At 35.2% G+C, this 24,427-nt stretch overlaps 1 protein-coding gene across 1 annotated transcript in view; it reads left to right on the top strand.

The window, feature by feature from the left end:
* LOC118741300 (protein bicaudal D-like) overlaps positions 1-24,356 on the top strand; it is a 27,576-nt gene extending 3,220 nt beyond the window's left edge. Inside the window, exons 2-8 of the mRNA XM_036473234.1 lie at positions 16,790-17,155; positions 17,219-17,356; positions 17,447-18,303; positions 18,571-18,788; positions 18,865-19,116; positions 19,298-19,472; positions 20,285-24,356. Coding sequence (XP_036329127.1) covers positions 16,790-17,155; positions 17,219-17,356; positions 17,447-18,303; positions 18,571-18,788; positions 18,865-19,116; positions 19,298-19,472; positions 20,285-20,399 — 2,121 coding nt within the window. The 3' untranslated portion in view covers positions 20,400-24,356. The remainder of the gene's footprint in view (positions 1-16,789; positions 17,156-17,218; positions 17,357-17,446; positions 18,304-18,570; positions 18,789-18,864; positions 19,117-19,297; positions 19,473-20,284) is intronic.
* The last annotated feature ends 71 nt before the right edge of the window (positions 24,357-24,427 follow it).

Genomic DNA, 24,427 nt, shown 5'->3' with positions numbered 1-24,427 from the left:
CATATCTGTAGATAATTATAAAGTTAAATAAAGACTATTGAATTAAACTTGCATTGAATTTGCATTTTATAGAAAGGAAGTAAGAACTTTAGATATCTAGGCAACGCTAAATAGAACTCTTTATTAAGGTTTATATAGGATTTAGAATTGATCCCTTCTAAAGGTAAAGCTATATACATATTAGGCGTTCGCTGCAGTTTATGTAAGTTAAGAATCATTGCTAGCTAGCCAATAATGCAACAGAGTTACTGTACTTAATGGCACTATCTTCATAATAAAAAAAAAGTTTGGAATTTTGTATTGTATTTTGAAAAGAAACTAATTAGGCGGTATACACGGTGCGTCTGACACGCGAGTCAACTGTGTACGTGTTCAGAGTAATACCCTTTTGGGAAAAATCTCTAGTTCTGAAATGGTGCGCTTCTAGTACATTTAGACTAACTACTAGTTCGCGATAAATCTCTTTTGCATGCAAACAACTGGCGAATTTAACACGGCGATGTCATAGGAATTGGAAATTGTCCTCGCTGTATTTCCTTTTGTATAGTTCAAAACCAGTCCTAAATTCGACAGATGTAATCTACTTCGCTTTGCATCCCTCTTTCTACAATTCCCAAAATGTTAACATGTTAACACAACTTTTAGTTTTGTATTTCCAAACTATGACAAAGAATCTGCGAAGTGCAGACTGAAAGCGTATCTGAACGAAAAACCCGCTAAGCAAAAATATATTTAAAGGTCCACGAAAGAACACTCGCTTAAATGACGAAATACACGCAAAGCAACAACCCAAACTCGGCTATTTATGCGAGTTCAGCCAGGTTTCAAGTGAAAAAACTGCTCTATTGTGAATTGTTAATGGAAATGTGGAGAGGGAAATTTTTGTTTTCGTATATTCATGATTTATATTTTAAATAAGTATATAATTACACAAATACCTCGCATAATCACTAATTTATATTGTTTTTTGTGTCTAAATCCCGTTGAACTAATCACAACAGGGTTGCTTGAGTAGCTGAAAGGAAATTTTACCCGAGTTGAGCGTTCTTTTGCCGCACGATTACAAAAAAATGCAGCTTTAATTAAACAATCCACCCGCTTCGCTAGTTCCGAACTAGTTCAAGATTCGCCACATGCGATCTAGTTCGTTCTGCATCCCTTTTTCTATGGTCTCGAACCAATTCTAAATTCATCATTTTAGATATAGATTTCTAAAAATAAAATTGTTTTTTAAAAGTTCACATCTCGCTGCTTTCACATCTCGTTGCTTTTGAACCGGTGGCGATCTAGTTACTATCCGACTGGTTCGTTTTTAATTTAATTTACTTAAGCTTAACGCCAAACGGCTTTATGCTTAAAAACAATCACACATGAAAATTATAAAATAGATAAGAACAACAAAATAGATAAGAACAATATGTTTCGGGCTTTAAAATATGAATTTATGTAGAATCCGTTTTATCTACTATTTTTAAAGCAGGTTATTGATGTGTGGAGTTGATCCTTTACATTTTTCATGAACTAGCTGTTAAAGCTTAAACAGACGACAGCGTTTATCCGAACTAACTCGGACTTAATCCGGATCAACTGCAGTTAATTCCCGAGTTGATCCTAAGCCAAGAGTTTGTGTGAGCAAATACAATTTTAGGCAGCCAATGTCAGTTACGCGGTTTTGCAGAATGACGATACGCGGTTTTGTACTTTAAATGATGATATGCTATTTACATATATGCATATCGATGGTCCTCTAGAATAACGACACAACTCAAAAATATAACAAAAAATCCTTAATCCTGTTGAAGGCTCGTGTCACGAATCCTTGTATAATCCTGATCAAAGTAAGTAGCAAGGATTAGGCATGGATAAGACAAGGATTAGAGACATGAGCCTCTTAACAGGTGCATTGTAGAGTAACATCAATATCAATTAAAAGAAAAAATTCTGTAGAATTAAAAAAATAAATAATTTCTTGGTGCACCAGAACGAATAAGTGTTGAAAAAGTCCTTTTAAAACTTTATCCTTGAATATCCTTGGAAATTTGCAATATTTATATATTACACTATACAGCACTCGGCTGGGTATTGGACCAAACCAATTTTTGTTTAAGATTGAGTCATAGGTAAAAAAGTAATTTCTCCGTTTTTCGAAGTTAGCCTCCGATATCGAGATATGGGCCTTCGAAGTTCGAAATAGGGCCTTTGGTAAAAAATTATTTTTTATTATTATATGTAAATTACTAAAAAACTAAAAAATATAGACGTAGTCCGCCTATTGCTCTTATTTAAATGGTATACAACCTTATTTTGTGCAAACTTATATTACTGCTGCTAAAGGTCGGGACTTCGAAAAATTAAAAACCTTATATTTCAAACAACTTTGAACTGATTTTTAAAAAATTGGTATCGTTGTAAACATGATTAAACCCCCTTACGTAAAAATTTGAGAAAAAACATTTAAGAGGAAATAATACCTTTTTTTATAAAAAGAAAATATTTTACACCAAAAAAATTACTAACCGATTTAAAAAAAAATTATATCGTTGTAAACGCAATCAAACCTCCTTTCTTCCGATAAGCGTATTTGTGTACTTCGTATATAAAAATTTCAGAAAAAACATTTAAAATGAAAAAATACCGTTTTTTATAAAAAAAAATATTTTAAACAAAAAAATTACAAACCGATTTATAAAAAATTGGCATCGTTGTAAAGGCGATTAAACCCCTTTCTTTTGGTATGCATATTTGTATACTTCGTATATAAGAATTTGAGAAAAAACACTTGTTTTTGCTCTAATGTTACTACCTGTTTGATATGCCTTGCAAGAAAATAAAATTTGATGTTTTTGAGAAGATTGTGTCTTGATTAAAAAAAAAACGACGCCTTTTTTAATTTTCATCATTTCTAAAATTTTGAAATTTTGTAAGAGAGAGCATTAAAAACATTACTAAAACCATTTTGCTGCCGTTTTGCTCTTAAACCACACTTTGTTTAATAATTTTCAGAAGCTCGTAATTTAGTGAAAATATTTTTTCCAAAACAAAAAAATACGTGTATCTTTATTTGCCTTAAAAAAATCGTATTAAACTAGATTTAAGGCATATCAAAGAATACGGAAATAAGGGATAAGGTCACGTGAATTATTTTTCCTCAACAACCTGCGAGGAAAAAATACCACCACTTTCTTAATCCGGCCCTGTTACCACATGTAAATAGAAATTCAAGATACATTTGCTTAAACACAAATAAAATAGACATAATGATGCTTTTCACACGCTGCTCATAAATAGCTAAATTACGATCTATTAGACTTGCTATAAATATCTTATATTGCAGGTATCAATTTACCTAGCGCTATAACTGAAATATGCTAATTAAGTTAAGAAAAATTAGAACATTCGAGTTTATAAAGTCCGCATTTTCTCACCTCCTCTGTGCGCGAGAGCCTAAGATTTTTCTGAATTCAACTACAGAATGCAATGACGCATGTTTGGCATAGACACATAAGCGACAAGGTTCGTTTACCAAATATGCATATACATATCGCACACGATCTTCAAAAGTGACACAACTCAAAAAACTATTTCTTATCATATGATAATCATATGGGCAAGGAAGACTTTATCCTAGGTTTTTTCAACAAAGTAAACACTTTGTCTGGCGTAGTGTTGCTAACCGCCGCCTGTGCTGTTCTCTCAGCACTATTTTCTGAGGTCATTTAATATATATTGGGTGCTGGACCAACTGGGTTTGTATCCGCTCCCTCTTCGGTGGCTGGTTATTGAGTATGCGATAGTTCCTAGTCACGGTTTTATCTCCTCTTGGGCAGATGACGTAAACTTCCGCATTAGATATGCTTGGCTACCTTCCCATAGGCATCAGCATCCTAGCCAGGGGGCCATAGACGTTTGGCTCTATGCCTTCTAGAGTTTTTAGCCGTTTGTATTTCCAGATATAGAAATTAATTAAAAGTGTTGCAATTAAACGTGCTTCAAGTGTAGACTCTCAAAAAAAAAAAAACTAGGTATGTCCGGCCATACCATGGAAGGGAAACTTCTTACGCTGGCTCGTTGGACGATCACGTCCGTCAGAATCATGTAACTTGCAAACTGTCACTGGCTTTGCGTTCACGTACTTTTTGGATATTTTTCTCTATGTCAGCCAATGTTCAGAAATTAAGTTACTGGAGATCTGATAGCAAGTTACTGCATAATTTTTACATGAACAAACCTATTTTTAGTACGAATTATTTTACTTTCCCTGCACTTACTTTGCCACACAGACCAATTGTATAGGTTAGTTTAGATAGGAGGGCCGCCTTCGTAGGAAGAGCCACACTTAGACATGGATTAAGCTGTCCATTGTGATGCCCTTATGAGGAGAGGGTAAAGTCGTTGGAAGGAATCATACCTATATGACGTTGGCACCTAAGGCGCCTTAAAGGGAAACGCTCCTTCCCCCAACTCAAAGCTCCTCCAGCGACTGATATCCATTCCCGAAAGCTCATCGGGAGAGTGGAAAAGTGTGACCCAATGTGCTTGAACCAGAGCAGCAGGTGTTATGATGACTCCACCTCATCATCCTCCAGTAAGGTCCATTGATGCTATTCAGCCTTACCAATTTGCACCAATTGCAAGAGTTACAACTTGCTAAGTCCCAAAAGCGGCTTGGACCGATTCGGGTGTACACGTGCCAGAAGACTTTAGCCACCGTGCATTCCAAGATATTCGCACAGCGCCCTCTGAGCTACTAAATGCCCATCTATCCAGAAATTCCTTTCCGGAAGCACTTCCTCAAGGTTTCCCGTCTTGACAGTTCATCGGTCATGCAGTATCGAGCGATTTTGCTGTGATCCGATACCCAAATAATTCGAACCATTAAGGAGCGAATAGTCCTGATGGTTGTCGGAATAGCTTGAAAGCAACCAATGCGAAGCCTCTTTTACTGCGGCTACCTCTGTTGGGGAAACGCTGCAGTTGGTTGGACAATAAATTGAGCGTGTTTATTTAATGATCCAGCTTACGAACCTGATGGATTTAGGAAGTCGTTATTAAAGTAACGAAATTTTAAGGAATAAACGTAAATGCTGCATAAAACTATTATTTTTACCAGGGGAAGAACTCTCTTTGCCATAATTGTTATAAGTTCTCGATGGATTTATATTGAGATCAAGGTGGACAAACTACTATCAAAGCCGATTATTTTGGACATTCATCTATTCCTTACCTGTCTTAGCTTTTAATTCTAATGTACTCTATTTCTGTTTGAAGCTTTAATTTAGTTTTTTGTTTTTTTTTCTTAAAACTTCTATATAAACGCATGAAGGTCCATGGATATAAATCGCATACCTCTTAAGCCATCTCCCTTCTCCTTGAAAAAATTGCGTTAACTGCTTATGCGAAAACACTGTTGCACACTTCAATACTCAGTAATTTGTAGAAACACACAGGAAAAAAGTCACTTTACTGTTGAACGAAAAATTTAAATCCTTCACAATGTAATGCATGTAGGTATGTAAATGAAATAAACAAAGGAATATTATGAATAAAGGAATATTATATGCATATGCGAAAAGCGTAAAAGCGCTCAGTGCATAAAAACGTAAAGAGATATATGTACACATTAAACATTTAGGCTATTATAAAAGGTATTGTCCTCTTACACACATTCATAAGTATAAGTAGATACATTCGCATATTGTTACATATCAAAATATTCATTTATTTAAGAACTGCATGTCTATTTGAATTTACATCTCGAAAAACTACTAAACCACTGTTTCCATGTGTCCTCTATCCGAAATCAGTCTAATAAGAATATTTTCTTTGCAAAGTAAATAAAAGCAGGCAGCAAAGGCATCCGTAGTTTTATGACCTCAATCTGCCAACAACAGCAAAGTTTAATTAACTAAAACAAACAAAAGACATTTATTGCACCCAAAACACTTCAGCTTCACAGACACAAGCAGCAGCAGCAGCAGCAGCGGCAGCAGCAACCGGGCGGCCTAGTCACAGTCACGGCTGTAAGGAATGCGTTAAGGTAGGCCTCCCACATCTGCGTTGAAAAGACATTTTAAACTTAAATACATACCTACATATCGTTGGCTGAGTGGAAGATCGACCTATCTCGGCAGCCAGTTCGAAAACATTCTATCTCAAAAAACTTTTCAAGAACGCCCTATTTCAGAATTCGTTTCAAAAACGCCCTATCTCAGCTGCCGATTCAAAAACGCCCTATATCAGAATATTTTCAATACATTTTGAAGTGAGATAGGGCGTTTTTGAACCGAATTTTTTAGATAGGGTGTTTTTCAATAAAATTCTGAAATAGGGTGTTCTTGAAAAGTTTTTTGAGATAGAGCGTTTTCGAACTGGCAGCCGAGATAGGTCGATCTTCCACTCAGCCATCGATATAGTATGTATGCATTCTCTGAGGGATTCATATTAAAGAACAATTCATGTGGCGAGCTGTGAAATGATAAAAAGACCAACCAAAAGCCAGTCACTATTGGAAGCGTTTTCGTTGAAACAGCAACGACTTGAATGAGCGTTTCCAACACTAAGGCCAAAATGGATTGGCTTAATTTCAGCTTGCCAACAATCAACAATGTAACTGCAAATCCGCCGACAAACTTTTTTGTGCAACGTACATACATATGTATGTACACTAGGGTGTCTCACCAACAAATGTTGTGTGTTTATCCACCGGAATTATAACATTTATTATATTTTAGACTTCCGCCAAAATGTGTTGGAAAAATGTTAAGATTTACGTGAGCTGGACCGATTTCAAAATCTCACCCGCCTTATAATGAGTTTAATTTTCGCCCGAAATCGTTCACTTTTCGCTTCTGTGTGTTTACTATGGACTATGCTACTTAAGGCGATTTTTTTGGTTCGGTTGATGAAATTTTTAAACATTTTTATGCAAACCTTTTAAGCTAAAACTTTTCTATAATCTGAGGTGATTTTTTGGAAAAAAAATTTTAAAAACTAGTTTTATTAATAACAAAAACTTCCACTGGCTTGGCCATGTCGTTCGAATGGACACCGACGCTCCAGTTCGGAAAGTATTCAACTCGGAACCCGCTGCTGGTAGCAGAGGAAGAGGGAGGAGAAGTGCTTGGCTTCACTTGACATTTCCAATTGGCGTCAGTTGGCACGGAAGAGAAACTAGTGGCGTACTTTGTTGAACTCTGCCAAAATCGCTAAGAAGAAACTAGGTTTTGCAGCGATTTTCAAATCGGTTGAGCTCACGTAAATCTTAATATTATTCGGAAATATTTTTGGGAAAGTCTTAAAGTATAACTCATTTTATAATTCAGTTGGAAAAACAGTACAGTTTTTTTTAATGGGGAGTGATCCACCCTACTGTTCTACGCACATACATACATATGTAGTATGTATGTGAGTCCCAAAGTAACTGCCGTCCCTTCCATTTGCTCGGCGTAAGCGCCGCGTTATTGTGGGATGCTTCATACAAATTGTATGGGCATGAGGATTTTTGACAGTTGCTTGGCGCTTGACGCGCCAATTTAGGGATGGCAGTAAGCGTATAAATTTCTACCTAACTAACAACAGTTGGGGGCAGGATAAACACAGTCGTATACATACAAACATGCTGATAAGCGCTAAGAAAAACTTACACAATCTCAGGCAGGACAATACACGAATTCCATGAATAAATGAGCAAGTTTATAAGGATGTAAGCATGAGAGCTTATGGGTGTGCATGGGCACTTGCCGGCAGGTTGAGCCTCAGTATATCCAGAAAAAAAACTGTGGTGAAGTCCTTTATGGGGATAAAGTTTCCACAGGTGAAATTTTAGGTAGCACACAATTTCTTACACGCATGGTTGCTTTTCAGCACTGATGAAAGAAACTTAAGAAATATTTGAAAAAAAAGTTCATATAGTACATTAATTTTGAAAGAAATACCATATAATGTATGTACTCTGGTTAATAATATCAAAAAATGTATTAGAACCACCGTTTAATGTTATATTTGGTACAAATTAATATTGCTGCCCCGAACGCTCTGCGCCTTGCCACTGAATAATAGATGTACTTAAAATTACATCCCTGGTCATTGTTCTTTCTGTATCGCATCGTGGCGAATTCGCATTTCTCAGAAATTTGACAACAAAACAAAACAAAGCGAGTATTTTATTTGCTAATTTTTGTGATTTCTATTGTTTAATGTAAATTTGTCTTTTTAGGATATGTCGAGCCAACAAAGAAGGCGCAGTTGGAAAATTTAGTAATGAAGTAGCAGGCATATTTGGAAAATTATGCCGATAAACAGGATGGAATTTGGGAAAGTGCATGGTTGCAGCATATCTATGTATAAAAAGTATTTAATTAAATTGTTTATAGAAATGTTATAAATCGAGTGGCTCATTTACGATGTGCTCCAAACATTTAGCGAACTTTTTTTCGCCTTTTCAACGTGCTAAGTAACAAGTTAAGATGACTGCCATCATGGGCCGGTAAGAAACCGCAAGCAAAGGGCAGACAACCTTCCAGGAAGCTGCCTCCTGTCCCCGAGCCGAAGCTGCAGTTCAGCAAGAGCAGATCAGCAAATTGCTACCCTGATCAAACGTAAACTAAAGCGCTCTGCTGTGATTGCACTCCGTAAATGTGAAAACTTGGTGCATGCTGAGAAATATCAAACAAGAAAACTCCGTGATGGACGCCGTGAGATGGAGTAACGCTGTTTGGCAAAGAAATGCGGCCAATTCGACGGGCCTGAAAAATCCAAATTGGCTTTTGTGATCCGCATCCGCGGTATCAACAAAGTTGCACAAAAAGTGCGTAGTTTTACAGTTCTGTCTTCGCCACATTAAAACGGTGTGTTCATCAAATTGAGCAAGGCAACCATTAATATGCTATGTATGCCGAACCCCCTATATGGGGTTATCCAAATCTTAAATCAGTTTGTGAATTGATGTACAAACGTGGAATGGTCAAGCGTGTCCCAATCTCTGCTTTGGGATCGAACGCAAATTTCGCGAGGCGCATGAAATTCAGTGCGTTGATTCACTTCACTTCAAGAAAGCCCCCAACTTCCTGTTGCTATTCAAGCTCAACACATCAACCCGAGGCTGGCGCAAGAAGGCTAATCACTACGTTGAGGTTGGTGATTTCGGTAGCCGTGAGGATAAGATCATCAAATTGCTGCACAAGATGGCTTAAAGAAATTGTTGTTTTGTATTTAAGTAGACAATATAATTTGGCACTTCTTCAAAAGATGCCCAAGCAAAAAAAAAAAAAGAAAATTAAAAAAATCCTGAAGTTGCCTTTTCACGGGTCGATTTCTGTCGACTGGAAAATTTACTTAAGATATCGACTAGCCAAAACGCTTACATTTTACGGTTGAATTGCAATTTACGCGGGTAGGTTTTGGTTAAACGACAAAAATCGACCGTGTAAAGCCAGCTTAAATAACGTTCAAATTAATCACCCCCTTTGAGATGGAAAATACCAATAACCATTTCATAATTTCGAAAATTATTCCATTTATATTTGTTCTTGCATTTTCCACACCACTTGTGAGGTATGCTTTTACGCGCATTACCGATTTTTTTTTAATGTGCTCGGTTGCCCAGGAGGCCTATTTTCACCTTTACAACTTAACTTAAACAGAATTAAAACTAAAGCATGCAATATATAAAGAAAATTAAAAGTTGTCTTACATCTAGTAAACTTAAAAAATTGCACATTAAATTCATTTTTCATTATAAAATAAAATTAAATATCACAATTCAGTTTACAAAATGTGGTCTGTTTGCACCCACAGTAAGTTCCCATGAAGCCTAGCCTAAATTCAGAATTGAAAAAAAAACGAGCAAATGGAGTCTGAAACTACTAGCCCTAAAAGCATAATGTGGAAAATGTTTGAAGAGCTGCGAAATTGTATTGCAATAATAAAAATAACAGTGCATAAATTGGAAAAAATGGTTTTTGTTTTGCTTTATAATTTTAGGGAGTATTGGTTCAGATGGAATTTTTTCATTTGTTTGGCTTTTCAGCTCGTTAATGATGCACCCAGGGTTGCATTTACTGTCTATGAAAATATTTCGTGAAGCGTTCCAAAATTAGCTCCGAGCAACTAAAAGTTGGTTAAGCTTAAATGAAATAGTTTTTTATTAAATATTTATTCCTGGTATTTAGTAAAAAACATCAATACTTATGTATGAAAAACAAACCATCAATGCTAATGTATGAAATGAAGTAAATAAAAATCTACGAATACATTCCATGAATATTTTGTCATAGAGCCATTATGAAATTTAGACATAACTTTGTCAGGCGTTGGTACCTACTAGAGGGCTGCATGAATCCATTCTAAACGGCAAATGAATCATTCATATTGAAATTAAATGAATGTGATTGGGTTTGAATTTTATTGAATTTAAATGAATAGCTTTGCTGGTATGATTGTCGACATTACAATATTCAAACGATGTGAAAACAAATTGAGTGAATATGATGGAATTTTTTTTATTTTTATAAATCTAAATACCTACATTTCCTTGTATTTATTGAACTTTTCTTATACATATTTTGTACTTGTATGCGCCATAAAAGAGAGTCATTAGATAAGAATAGAATTGGTTTCAACATATAGTATATTTATATTTCTATATTTGAATGCAGAAGCATTATTTTATTTACATTGTCTGGGTTAAGAGCAATAGTACAACGTTTTTCGGTTATTAAATTTCTGGCATCTGAAAAGGCTCTTTCAGAAGCCGCGCTACTTGCGGGTATACAGAAAATTTTGCAGCTCGTTTTGTATAAAATTGGAAAAAATTTTTTGTTCAGATACCACCATTTAAGGCAGTCGAAGTCAGCAGTGAACGTAACATTTAGGTTTGAATAACTTTGAATCTCCTGATCCACAGTATGGGTATTTATAAGAGGTTCATTCCTTATCTTTTTGGACTAAAATCTGAAAAGTGTCAAAATGCCAGAGCGTAAGCAAAATGCGCTCACTAAAAGAGAATAACAGGAAAAGTAAAGGAACGCAAAAAACCAAATTTTTAGTCCAAAGAATGGCAACAACAAAACTAACGTCAAATAAGAACAGAAATGTACGTACAAAACACATTCACACAAGCACAAGCACAATAAACACTTGCTATATCAATTATTTTTTGCCTTCTTCCAATTTCAATTCATTTCTTTTACTTTTTAGATTATTCTCACTTTTAGCGTATTCTTTAATTTCCGTTAATTTAAATTCAGTTGAGTTTGACACTTTTCAAGATTTTGCCAGAAAAAATTCTTCTGACTAAATCTGACTACTTCGGACTGATGAGAGTCACTCTCACTGACTGTTGCTCTTTCATTTTTGCTGTCATTTCCGAGTTAAGGAACGCTTTTTGGACTAAATCGGACTACTTCGGACTTTTTCTGACTATTTCTGGGAGATAAGGAACGCTGCTAATATAGCATTTATGTCTTACAATATTTGACGTGCACCCCGTAAATTTGTAAATGCTGTAGCATCTTTTACATGATACAATATCGGGCAACTCTTCGCCAGAGTTATTTTTAACATTAGAAAATATCTCCCAAACTTTGCTACGACCTCTTTTTTGACTCAGTGTGTATTCTCCACTGTGGAGCTTCTTCTTGATGCCGGCACTTTGCAATAATGCGCTTGCGGAGTGTTGTTATTATAAACATATACCATTATCATTATTAAATGGACCGAAATGTAGATTCACTATACATACATACGTACATCATTTTAAGCTAAACGTATTTACATTTTCCTCTACACTTTCCATTCTTTTTTTCGTTTTCGATGCTAAACACAAAATATCACATAAATTGTAATAAATTTGAGTATGAATAAATTTAAGGTTTTTCATTCATTCATTTATATAATTCTATATGAAGTTAGAAAACTTGAAACGCAATGAATATTCATAAAATACAAAATTCAAAACGCTGGGTGTTTTGAACTTGAAATAGAATACACAATTCAACTGTACTCTCTTTGGCTTGAAATTAGAATCGACTCATGCAGAGGTCTAGTACCTACGTATATAGAATTAATGCGTTGGAGAGATAAATATACAAGTTCAACGCGCTAATTTAGGTATCCTTGTATGTATATACCTGTTACTCGTCTGGCATATACTCCAACTGCGAAAATAATGACAATTATAATTTATGTAGATCCCTGGATAAAAGATTGTCACAAGTTACTTTCGGTAACTCACGATTGAAGTTTGGAATGCAATTTCTCAGAAACACGACTACAGATTTTCTCCAAAGTGTCGGAGAATGCTATGTACTAGTTCATGAAATTCTTAAATTATCTTATTTTTTTTAGTTTAGTGTCAACCATTTATGAGTTTAATAAAATTTTGTCGTATACGACATTTGTCAAAAAATTTGCAGTCAGTTTTAGTGATATACGCCAAAATGTGATAACAATTTTTATAAATTAACCATACTTTTTACTAATCAGCCTAATCGTGAGTTTCGCCCGAACAAAATTTCGCCAACAATTTTTTCATCCACCTGTAGTGAACACACGCAAACGAAAAGTGTCCCGGTTCTAGAAAATGAAACTCATGATAAAGCTGAATATGTCGGAAACTAAAGAAGAACAGATAACTCTATTTGAAAGATCTTGATTAGTTTAGTACGACAGCAATACTAACGCAATTTGTACCAAATAACCGAAAAAATTTTAGTCAATTAGTCGGAAACTAAAGAAGATATCCAAAAACCACAAATTGTCAAAATGACGCTTCCGGCAATTTTCCATCCAGGCGACGATATTTGAATAGGTTTGTATAGTTACCAATAGTCAGTACTAATTTGTACTGGAACCTGCACAATTTTACTGGAAAAGTGTATGATAACCCAAAAAATTTGCAAGAGAGCACTGAATCGAGAGCGTAACAACACGAGAGAGCTGCAAATTCTTGCTAGTGAAATTTTTACTATCAGAAATTAGCTAGCAGAAGAAGAAGAATAAATGTCAAAAGAATATATAAAAAGTGGTGTTACTAGCTCAATTGATTTTGTGTATTTGTTTCGCCGCACGGCTTCTGATATCAAATTGAAAAATTTTGTTTGAATTTCTACACACACTTACAGGTTTTGACAGTTTATGCCGCCAAAGCAAAAACAAAATACATGTAAATTTTTGTTTTTGTACTCCTGCTATCACCTTATATTGATTCGCCTTGGCACAAACAAAAGTAAAATAAGTGGAAATCATAATATTAATGATGTACTGGACAGTGTAAGTTCTTGTGTGTAAAGCAAAGAGTTTAAAACTGATTTATAAATAGTAAAATGTTTACAGCAGATTGTCAAAGCAGTGCAACAACTGTTCTCTTGCAAGTTTTTGCTAGTTTTGTGTTCAATAACCTCTTCTGCTAGTTTTTTCTTCTTCTCAATTTTACGCTCTATTTTGCTTTTACGCTCTCGCTGCAATGTTTTACTGGAGAAGTTACTATACAAACCTAATGTTACTCGCATATTTTCGAGCCTGTATGTAAATTTTCGGGAAAAAGGTTAAAAAGTATATTCATCCGCTGAAAAGATATTTTCGCAGATTCACAATTTATTTAAAATAAATCTATCAGCCCTATCTCCAATTCCATGTGAATAAATCTCTCCAGTGCTTAAATAATTTTCACCACATTAAATAGCTGCACAACACCCTAATTACCGAAAAAGCGTTGCTTGCAACACTAGTCCAACTAGTGGGGACCAAACTTGGTAAAAAAAATAGCTAAGTTTGTTTACTGGATATACTGAGGGTTGAGCTCTAGAACTGTTGCCGTTTACTGGTTTATTTTGCTAGTTTCTGTTGATTTCACTGCGGGTACACACGAACTTGGCTAAGTGCAAGCAAGCTATGTACGTACATTAGAGTGGTCCACAAAAAATTTTTTTCGAGTGTTAAATAAAGTAAATTAAACTAAACTAAACTAATATTTGGGGCACCTTCCAAAATTTTTTCTCTTACCGAAAAAGGTGCTGGTATCAAACTTTACGTTTCCGATGCCCATATTTTACTGTAGAAGTATTGCGTACGTATATTAATTAAAAAATTCGGTAAGTAACCTAAGAATATTTCAAATTTAAATTATCTAAAAAAATATCGCAAGCTTCAGTTGTCATGGCAACAGTCGCTTTTTATAAAAATCACCAATATTTTTGCCAGTTTCATAGCGATCCAGCAACGCATTTCAAGGTCATTGAGCACTGAATGTTGGTATAGATGTTACAAATATCAAAAGGAAAAAAATTAGGGGGTGCCCTGTTTTCTAGGATGAAATTTTTTTGACCACTCTAATGTACATATGTATGTGTATGTAAGTACATACAAATGTGCACACTTGAATGGATGCCATTTACAGTACCCTGCAAAAAGTGGGACTAGGTTAAGAATTAGTACAGGACCACGCTACCTTGTAACCAACACTAGTAACCAAAATGGTCCAAATATATGGAGAAAAAATGGTAACATTAACATTGCGATGTCATTGGACCTGACCACCTCTAGTCCAACGCTACATAACATAGGACCACTTCTGGTCCACCGCTGCATAACACGGGACCACCTAGAAAACTACTCCTTTTGGACCATGGCACATTCGGCAACCGAATCATATTGCCGATGGGTCACGAAGAGGTGGTGTTCCGCACATATATCATGTTTGTACGTTTGAAGTGGTCCAGGTCAGCATAACAAGTTCCTAGTATGCAACCTGGTCCATTTGCACATACTTTAAAACTACGACCCAGTGGACCACCTGGTCCTCAAATTTTTGCAGGGTAGTTGAGGCTCTGCAGTAGCGGTGAGTGACTGTGTGGAGACACGTGGTAAAAGCTATGTATGGGCATTTAAGGAGCGGGTCGCAGCACACAGAACGTTGCCGGCTGAGATTTGCCACATTGGACAAATATTGCATGTAGTAATTGTAAAGAGGCAGGCAAACACGCAAGTACACTCGTCGGCATACATACATATGTATGTATGTATTTATGTGCATACACCCACACAAGTACGTTTACTTTTTTATGCATATGTGTGTGTGTGTGTATAATAAGCATGTAATAAACTTTGGCACTGCACGCTGTTTGCCATGCGCCACTGAAGACTGGGAGGCTGGGGCCATATTGATACGGGGTGTATAGTGCTAGGAGTAGTGTAGTGACATGCCGGAAGAGAGATGGCATGCAGCAGAGGAATCTGTTGATAAAGCGCTCGTAAATGTCATATTATGTGTAAGGAATTGCTTACAAAAGTCGACACACATGTCGGAGTTTGCAGTGGCATGTGTGGTTATACCACTAAATAAGTGTGTGCCACACCTGCAATTCCGCCACGCTTGTAACAAACAATGACGGCACTGTGACCTGCCCACCGTTCAGCATACACTATTCACTGTCAATGTGAGTCAATTTGAAATCCAATTACGCTGCGATATCTGTTATAAAACGACATATGCTTGAGTACATACATACATAGGTATGTATGTAGACTAGTACATCTAAACATATGAGTTATACAGTCGCTAAATGCATGATTATACTTTATATCTGCGAGCAAGATAAGGCAGTATCACTTCCGTCGCCACCAGCTTGCATTTTAAGTATGTAAGTAAGTATGTATGTATTTCAGTATGAAACTATTTTGCGTTTCGCATTAATCAGAAAGTGGGATAACGTTTGAATTTTGAGATAGTTCTGGCATTCAAAGCTGAGTTAAATTTTGATAATAATTTACTGTTTAACATAGATGGTTCAAAGATGAAAAAGTCAGTGTATTTAAAGCAGAGATCGTTGCCTTAAATAGGGCAGCAAATCTAGTATACACAGAGATCGAGAATTTTGTTTTAAAGTTGCGCGAGGTTGAGACACGGCCAATTAATTATTGGCGTTGAAAGAATGAAGTTATCTTCCATTTTCTCTCGTTTTGACATCCTGAAGTACCAAAAAGCAATAACAAAATAATAAACGTAAATTTTACTTATGTATATGCGCTTATGCATACGCCTTGGATTCAATATTTTCTATGCCAGTATCCACGTCTTAAAACAAGACAACCCAAGCTTTCATCAACAGAGATCACAGAAGGGAAACTTTCGAACTTCTTTATTTTCATCAAAAACAGTATGAAATGATTAAACAGACATCACGATACTTTTTAATAGCCCCAGTTAGAAGTGTGTTATCTTAAGCGAAGTTTCTTCAAGTTAGTGATTGAAGTAGTGATTTGAAGGTTGATTTCGACAAACTGAGCTTACAATAGGCAGGACTTTGGAATGAAAACAAAACTGCAGAGGCGCTGGCATCTCATTTCTTTAATCAACTAAACAAGATGTTGAAAATTTTGACTTATAAAAATCATGCCTACTTTTCATATAAAACTTATTTATTAAAAAGCAATAAACGATATTAAATACGCGCAAGGAGTATATAAAGTTCGGTTTCGTCCGAACTTAGGCCTCTTTGTTTGTTTTGTATTGCGCTGGTTCCTATTATCTTCCAAGGCATAATGAGGCCATAAAGGCCTTAAGTCCCTGAATGTGCTTTCAGATTGAAGGTGAAATATCAACGTATACATATGTATGTACATATAAATAAAGAAATGAAAATATAAGACACTTAATTTTATTTATAATTCTCATTAAAATAATTGGCTAATAAATCAAAAAATTATGAATAATTTAATAATTTTTTTTGAATATTTTTACTTTTCTGATGTTACCATTTCATAAACAAATATTTCTCACCGTTCATTTCAGGCACTTGCAAAATTTCAAACTTCACAGAAGGTCACCACAAAAACAGGCATCGAACAGGAGGAGTCACTGCTCAGCGAAACCGCAGAGCTCGAAACCAGTTTGAACAGTAAAATATTAGACTTGGAAAATGAGACGAAACAGCTGCGTCACGAATTGGAGCGAGTGCGAAACGAACGCGATCGTATGCTGCAAGAGAATGCCGACATTGGGCGCGACAAGTCGGATAACGAGGCCGAGAAGTTGCGACTCAAGGCCGAGTTAAAGGACCTAAAGTTTCGCGAGACACGCATGCTAACGGAATACACAGAGCTGGAAGAAGAAAACATATCGCTGCAAAAACAGGTGTCAAGCTTGAGGAGTTCGCAGGTAAACGAAATCGTTGAGAAACTAAATGGTTCTGGGAGTGAAACATTAAATGTTTCCTAACAGGTGGAATTTGAAGGTGCCAAACACGAGATACGTCGCCTCACCGAGGAGGTGGAACTTTTAAACTCACAAGTCGATGAATTGGCTAATCTAAAAAAGATAGCTGAAAAACAAATGGAAGAAGCCTTGGAGGCTTTGCAGGTGAGTTGAAAACTTTGCTTTAATATTTCAATATGAGCAAATTTATAAAAAGAAAAACTTTACACATTGTTTAACTATTTTTTGGCGCAGTGCGAACGTGAGGCAAAGTATGCTCTCAAGAAAGAATTGGATAGCCATTTGAATCGTGAGTCCATGTACAAGATAAGCAATCTAGCATATCTGCGCAGCAATATGGACGACAATATCAGCGCAAATAGCGATGGTGAAGAGGAAAATTTGGCTTTGAAACGACTTGAAGCCGATTTGACCACAGAGTTGAATGCAACTGATGGCACAAAATGTGATTTATTCTCTGAAGTGCATCTAAATGAGCTGAAGAAATTGGAAAAACAATTGGAGTCCATTGAAAACGAGAAAATTCTACTCACAGCGAATTTACTAGAGGCACAAACCAGTTTGGATAAATCACAAAATGAAATACAAAATTTCATGGCTCGTCTGGCGCTCCTCACCGCACATGTGGATGCTCTACTACAGCTGAAGAAACAGCTGGATATCAAAGACGTTTCCATAGAAGCGGTGAAGCGGCGCAACGACGAGCAAAATGTACGACAACAACTGTTGGATATACTATCCCAGTATAACAGTTGGTTCACACTCTCTTCGAAGGAGATTGACGGTCTCAAGACTGATTTGGTTGAGCTACAGAAGGGTTTCAACTACACCGACGCAATGACCACTCTCCGCAATGAAGTCACAAATTTGAAAAATAAATTGCTCGCAACTGAGCAAAAATCAATTGATCTACAAAGTGATGTGCAGACACTCACAAGTATTTCACAAAATGCCGGACAAAGTTTGGGTTCGGCTCGCTCCACTCTGGTGGCCTTAAGCGATGATTTGGCGCAGCTGTATCATCTCGTTTGCACCGTCAACGGCGAGATACCAACACGTATAATGCTCGATCCCAAGAGCGATGACATGAGGTATATGGTGTTATGGTAGTTTTTTTGCAAATCTTTTCTGAATTGTTGAAGTGAAACTTCTTTAGCACCGGTGGTGAATTAAAAATTCGTGACGAAAAAAATTTACATTTGCGATGTAGCGTGTTGTTGTTATTATAGCGATTGATTGGAGTTTAGAGGGCATGCGAAGAGGTGTTGCGAGTTTTGAAACGAATGGGAAATGTTTAAATGAAAAGAAGTTTCACTTTCGTAACGTGGCCCAGTGGTACTAACTTTTTTTTATTTCAGTTTTGAAAACGATTCGCTTACTGCCATACAGTCACAATTCAAATCCGATATTTTCGCTTCCCGCTCCCACACAATTGAAGATTTGCAAGGGCTTGCAGATTCTGTGGAAATTAAAAAGTATGTAGACACAGTAAGTGATCAAATTAAACATTTGAAAACCGCTGTCGAGCACACCATTGAGCACAACAAAAACAAAGTGCGCGGAGATGTTTCCGAAGGTGATGCACAATTCTTTCTTATTTTATCTTTTAGAAAAATAAATTATGTATTTCTACATTTTTTTTTTTACTGCAGCTGACAAATATAACCGCGAAGAGGTCGAAGAGTTGCAAGAACAAATTGTACGTCTCAAAGGCCTGTTATCACTCAAACGTGACCAAATCGCTACATTGCGTACTGTATTGAAATCAAATAAGCAGACCGCCGAAGTGGCACTCACAAATCTCAAATCGAAATATGAGAATGAGAAGACAGTGGTCAGCGAAACAATGGCCAAGTTGCGCAATGAACTGAAGATACTTAAAGAAGATGCGGCAACATTCTCAAGTAAGTTATGGTGAATACAAGGTAGCGAATAGGGAAAAGGAGTTTTAAGGAATTCGTTTGTGTCTTGCGGCAAGCGTCCTAACTTAACTAGAGAGTGAAATTTCGTTGCTTATCATTCAAGAGATAAAATTAAATTGCCATATTATTTAATTATTTTTCATCGAGATACCTTTACTTTTAGGCTTACGCGCCATGTTTGCTGCGCGCTGCGAGGAATACGTTACACAGGTAGATGACCTGAATCGCAAATTAGAAGCCGCTGAGGAGGAAAAGAAAACATTGAATCAGCTACTTCGTTTGGCCGTCCAACAGAAAATTGAATTGACTCAACGCATGGAGGAAATGGAAATCGATCGGTGGGTTCCATTGCGGCGTTAAGCTAAACTTAAAGTGTATATGCCTAGACAAATCAAAACACACAGATGCCCTACAATCAAGCCGACAAACCGCAGTTGATTTTTTTTTCTAAATTCTGTCACTGAATTCGATATTTTATATTGGAAAAATATTAGTGTAACCGCGTCCAAATTTGTGCTTAGTGCTTGCTATCCATTTGTTGCTTTTTTTTTTTTATGTGTGTTAGTTATAATAGTGTCCGTCTTACGTTTAACAATACCAACAATTCTACATTTGGAGCTGTGCTCCGAATTGGTAAGCCGCAAAAAAAATTTTGACAAGCTGAAATGATGCTAAATAATATATTGGAAAAAATTGTTATGTAAAGCATGTTTTGTATAAATGCCACACGCACAACAATATTAAGAATTCTCGGTTATTGGCCATAAACTTAAACACTGTACCTTGAATATTCAATATTATTTAAATTATAAGCAGTTTATAAAAGGCGTAAAAACATTTATTTCGTTTATGAAAAATATGTACGTCTGTGTGCTAACAAATTTAAAAGGCCGTTGATAAAATTTGCATCAGGTTTTCAAATTTTTTTGGAAGGGGTATAAATAAAATTGTACTAAATAAAATATGCTGCATGCGCTGTTCCCTCAGAGAAATATAGTTACATACATATGTACCACATATCTTAAATGTCTTCCTAAACAATAACAATATTTTATTCTGCACTTTTACACAGAATACTTTTGATTCTGTATGTTTCATTTACTAATTTTCGATCCTATAATTAATTCTAAAAAATTTTTGTTTATCACAGCGAAACGCGCTTTGCACGTCGGTCGATGCCACCACAACTCGGCAGCAGCGGCAAATCGTTTTCGTCACGGCCCTCAACACGTAACCCGACTGGCAGCAATCAGAATCAATTCTAACATAAAATAAGCGTGCAGCGTAAACTTTTAGCCTTAGTTTATACATTGCTTAAGTTATAAAGTCATTTTTATGTAAACTGTAACACTGTCACGTGTCACTTCAAAAGGTACATATTTGTATTTTCTAACACACTTTGGTTATATTCACCTCATCAATATATTATTTGTATACTATTCAATAAATTTCAGCGAAAAGATATTGGTACGATGGTTGAACAATTGTAAGCATCAAAAGAACAACGGACAGCAATTCTTTCGCCGAAAGCAGCTGTAATCATCGTACGAAAAACATTTACTTCCGCTCGTAAACTAAAGACACTGCACACAAACGCATAAAAGTGACTGTAGTCAATATAACTTGATTTTATTATTCATTAATAATTCTAATATTTATGTTCTAAGGACCATATTTATGAATAATATCAACATTAAGTTAGATATACATAAGTGAAAACTGACGGATGTTGTGGAAGCTTAAAATAAGTGAATAATCGTGCAGAATGATGCCAACTTTACTCCCTCGGAGGGGATAAAGTACGCCCAAAGCAAACCAAGGCAGCCGTCAGGTTTAACTTATACTTACCTAAAATATACTGAGTATTAAATTATTTGTTTTGCACACAGCTACCTATGTTTGTCTACCTTAGGTTTAGTTTGGAACAAATGAGCATAATTGGGGAAATTAAATGAGTGCGTCAAATTGGAATGATTGAGTCCCAGCACAGTAGTGGCGTTGAGTCGATATTATTTTCTCTAATAGTAATTAGATGAGATTTTCAGCGACCTTTAAATTCCTTGAAATTTTCAAACTAAGTTTAACCCTGCAAGATTGAACGTTTGAATCAAGGTAAACTGAAATACTGAGCATCTTCTCTGTATTGCGATTTGAAACTCAATGCGATTCGAAAGCAGACACAGACTAATACAAATTCATAGTGCCGAGTACTCGAATCCGAATGATTTGCTTTTAGAATGGCTATACAAAGCATACGCCCTGGATATTTAAAATACTACACAAAATTGTTTAGCACCTACATACATATGTATTGTATACTCCGTCAATTGCATTCAAATGAAAACCAAAAAAATAAATGATCTACTTATTTAAAACATATTGAACAATCTTAAAGATTTTAACAATCACTGCTGCAAAAATGTTCAAACCGCACATAAGAAAAGATAACTACAAAAATAAATCTCAATATCCATGCTCATTTGCTCCAAAAAATACATACTACATAATAAACATACAATTCAAACAAGAATCAAGAGAAAGGCCACTTTTGAAGTGCACTTTATATTTTTAGAATAAAAATTAATCTGTTTGCGACAACAGCTGTACGCTCGAGAACGCACGAATGCATCTCAACTTTTTATATTTTCAAAATTTAATTAATGCACAATGAAATTAGCAAAATACAAAATATCTTGAGTTAGAAACATTAAATGCACCATAAGTAGTTGAGTATAAAGCGATAACTTACATTTTTCTATGACTAAGTGGCAGCTATAGAATTTAATTATTGCTTTCTAAGAATTTGAATTGATTGCGATTTTCTTTCTAATTTATAAATATTCAAGTGGCATTCAGTTAATACTTTGTAAGCTGTGAAGCGCACTGCAACAGTTGAATATGTTGATCACCGCATAAAGGTGCTTAAATTACCAATTTTAACTAAGCCTGCATACATAAATGCACATACTTATACTCGTACATATAGTTAGCCAAAAACCACACATCACAACAGCGAGCTAGAACGCTTGGAAATTTGTAGCAGTATTGCACAACGTCCTCTGCAGACACGCGCACACGCTTGGCTTGGCGCAAGTGCAGCTGTATTCCTAGTTAAAAGTAATAATAATATTAATAATTTAAATAAGTAATTTATATATATAACTATGCTAAAGATATTATTTAATAATACTTGCAAAAATAAAACCTTTATTGTAGGCAATATGTTGTATAAATAATCAAATTAAAGTAGGTACAAAAAAAATACTAAAAAACCAAATAAAAACCTACAAAAAACTAATTAGTACACAAATACTTACATACATACTGCATAGGAAATAACGTCCATAGAAGCAGGAAGCTCGTTATTAATATAGTTTTTTTTTTTTTTTGGTGTTGCTAAGATCCTATGTTTTATAGAAAGTGTGGTCAGTGGACGTAAAGAATGCTATCACATTTACCGGAACGACCCAGATTTATATCTGGCCAAGAGTCCCGTCACTTCAGCAACATTCCCAAACACTATGGGAAATTTTTCTGCTGTAACAACAACAATGCTTATTAAATATTTTCAGCGCATGTAGGATAAATATATGAAAGAAATATCAAATGAAACAAAGGATCTATTTAGCTTCTAAATGTGCGAATTTAAATTTTTGTGGTTACGTAACCGAAAGTAGTTCGCTAAGCAGCTTCTTTACTTAACATTTTAATTGGTCTCACCCTTGCTAGTGGCTGGTGGGAATTAACTACTGGAATTTAATATTTATGTTTGTGAAATATTCCTCCACTTCCTTTTTACTCTTGATTATAAAATACCAAAATTCCATCTAAAATTCAACGTTCAATCTTGCAGGGTTAAACATAGTCAAGGAATGGTCCATAAGCTTCTTTAAGGCGAACTTGATCACAAAATCTCTGAGAATTAGTTGGGCTGTGTCGTCTTGAGGTATTTAAGCGCTGCGAACATAAGATGTTTTGTGAACAGATTGGTAGCAGGAATGAATATTGTTTTAATAATCGGGGAAAAATTAGTTTCCTGATGATTCAGGTCACACTTTATATAGAACAGTTGGATCTCAAAGTATTTATTTATGTGATTGGCGGAGGTAAAAGATTTTTACATTAGTTCACTTCGTGTGCATCGTCCAAAATTAAAACATCTATGAAACGCCTAAAAGTATGCAACACATTTTACTTCACAGAAACAACAGTAATGGCTATTCTATCATTATCAAACGTTAAATTTGTTTACTTAATTGAATGTTAAAAACCAAGTTATATTAACAATCTAATTAGTTCAAAGATTCTATAAAAACCATAAAAAATATATGTCAAGTCACCTGAACACTTTTTGTACACATACCGAGCCATTCAATGGAATTACGTTGAAGTAAAACTCTTAACATTAACTAACGAATATTATAGATACTCATCTACATTTGTTCTAAGCTATTTATATTACATACATGCATACATACAATACATATACTCTATACATACTTATACGTCTTTTACAAACTATGTACGTATATACTTAAATATATATGTAGTACTTATGTACAATATAAAGAATTAGAAACTACTTATAAACCTTGAACATTTTTTGTTAAAAAAGTTGATGTTTTGTAAGTAAAACTTTGTTGGAGAAGTTCCAAAAGTCAATGAAACAGGTTTTTCGAAAACGCCCGTTTGAATATTTTTTTTAATTAAATGTAATTGAATACCTTCATAATTCAAGTTTTCTTGTTAACTTTATAGAGAACTCAACAAAAAATCCAGTGGTAAATGAAATTAAAAATCATAACTATGTATCTAAATTTGGGAAAATGCGAGTAATCAAGTTGAAAATTAAAACAGTAAAATGATTTTATTGTAATAAATATAAGTAAATTTTACCGTCCCTTTTTGAATTAAATACCGAGTTTATTTTAAGTCCAAAACTCAGTGAAAAATATTTGTTGCAAAAACGAAAAGTTGATGTGATATGCTATGTATCGAAACATAAAAACAGGACATGCAGCCAGCAACAGAGCAAAATAAAGAAGTCATGTTGGGAAATTTTGGGGGAAAACATAAAAGTATTCTTCATTCAAACTATCTAAACTAATACAAGTAAAAACAAGTAATATGACGTAACCCTAAACTTTATTGAAGATAAATATTAAAATAAAAATATTTTCATACTTGCATTCACTGGCATAAATATGTATGTATGTATACATAGATAATTATGCATGTTTTTATTGATTAATAATATACATAAATATGTTTGTAGTAGCATACGAGTATAAAG

This window comes from Rhagoletis pomonella, unplaced genomic scaffold, assembly GCF_013731165.1.
Source record: "Rhagoletis pomonella isolate Grant_MI unplaced genomic scaffold, Rhpom_1.0 Rhpom_scaffold_00006, whole genome shotgun sequence".
Taxonomy (NCBI): domain Eukaryota; kingdom Metazoa; phylum Arthropoda; class Insecta; order Diptera; family Tephritidae; genus Rhagoletis; species Rhagoletis pomonella.
The sequence above is the reverse complement of the archived record's forward strand: the minus strand, read 5'-3'. Positions and strand labels throughout refer to the sequence as shown.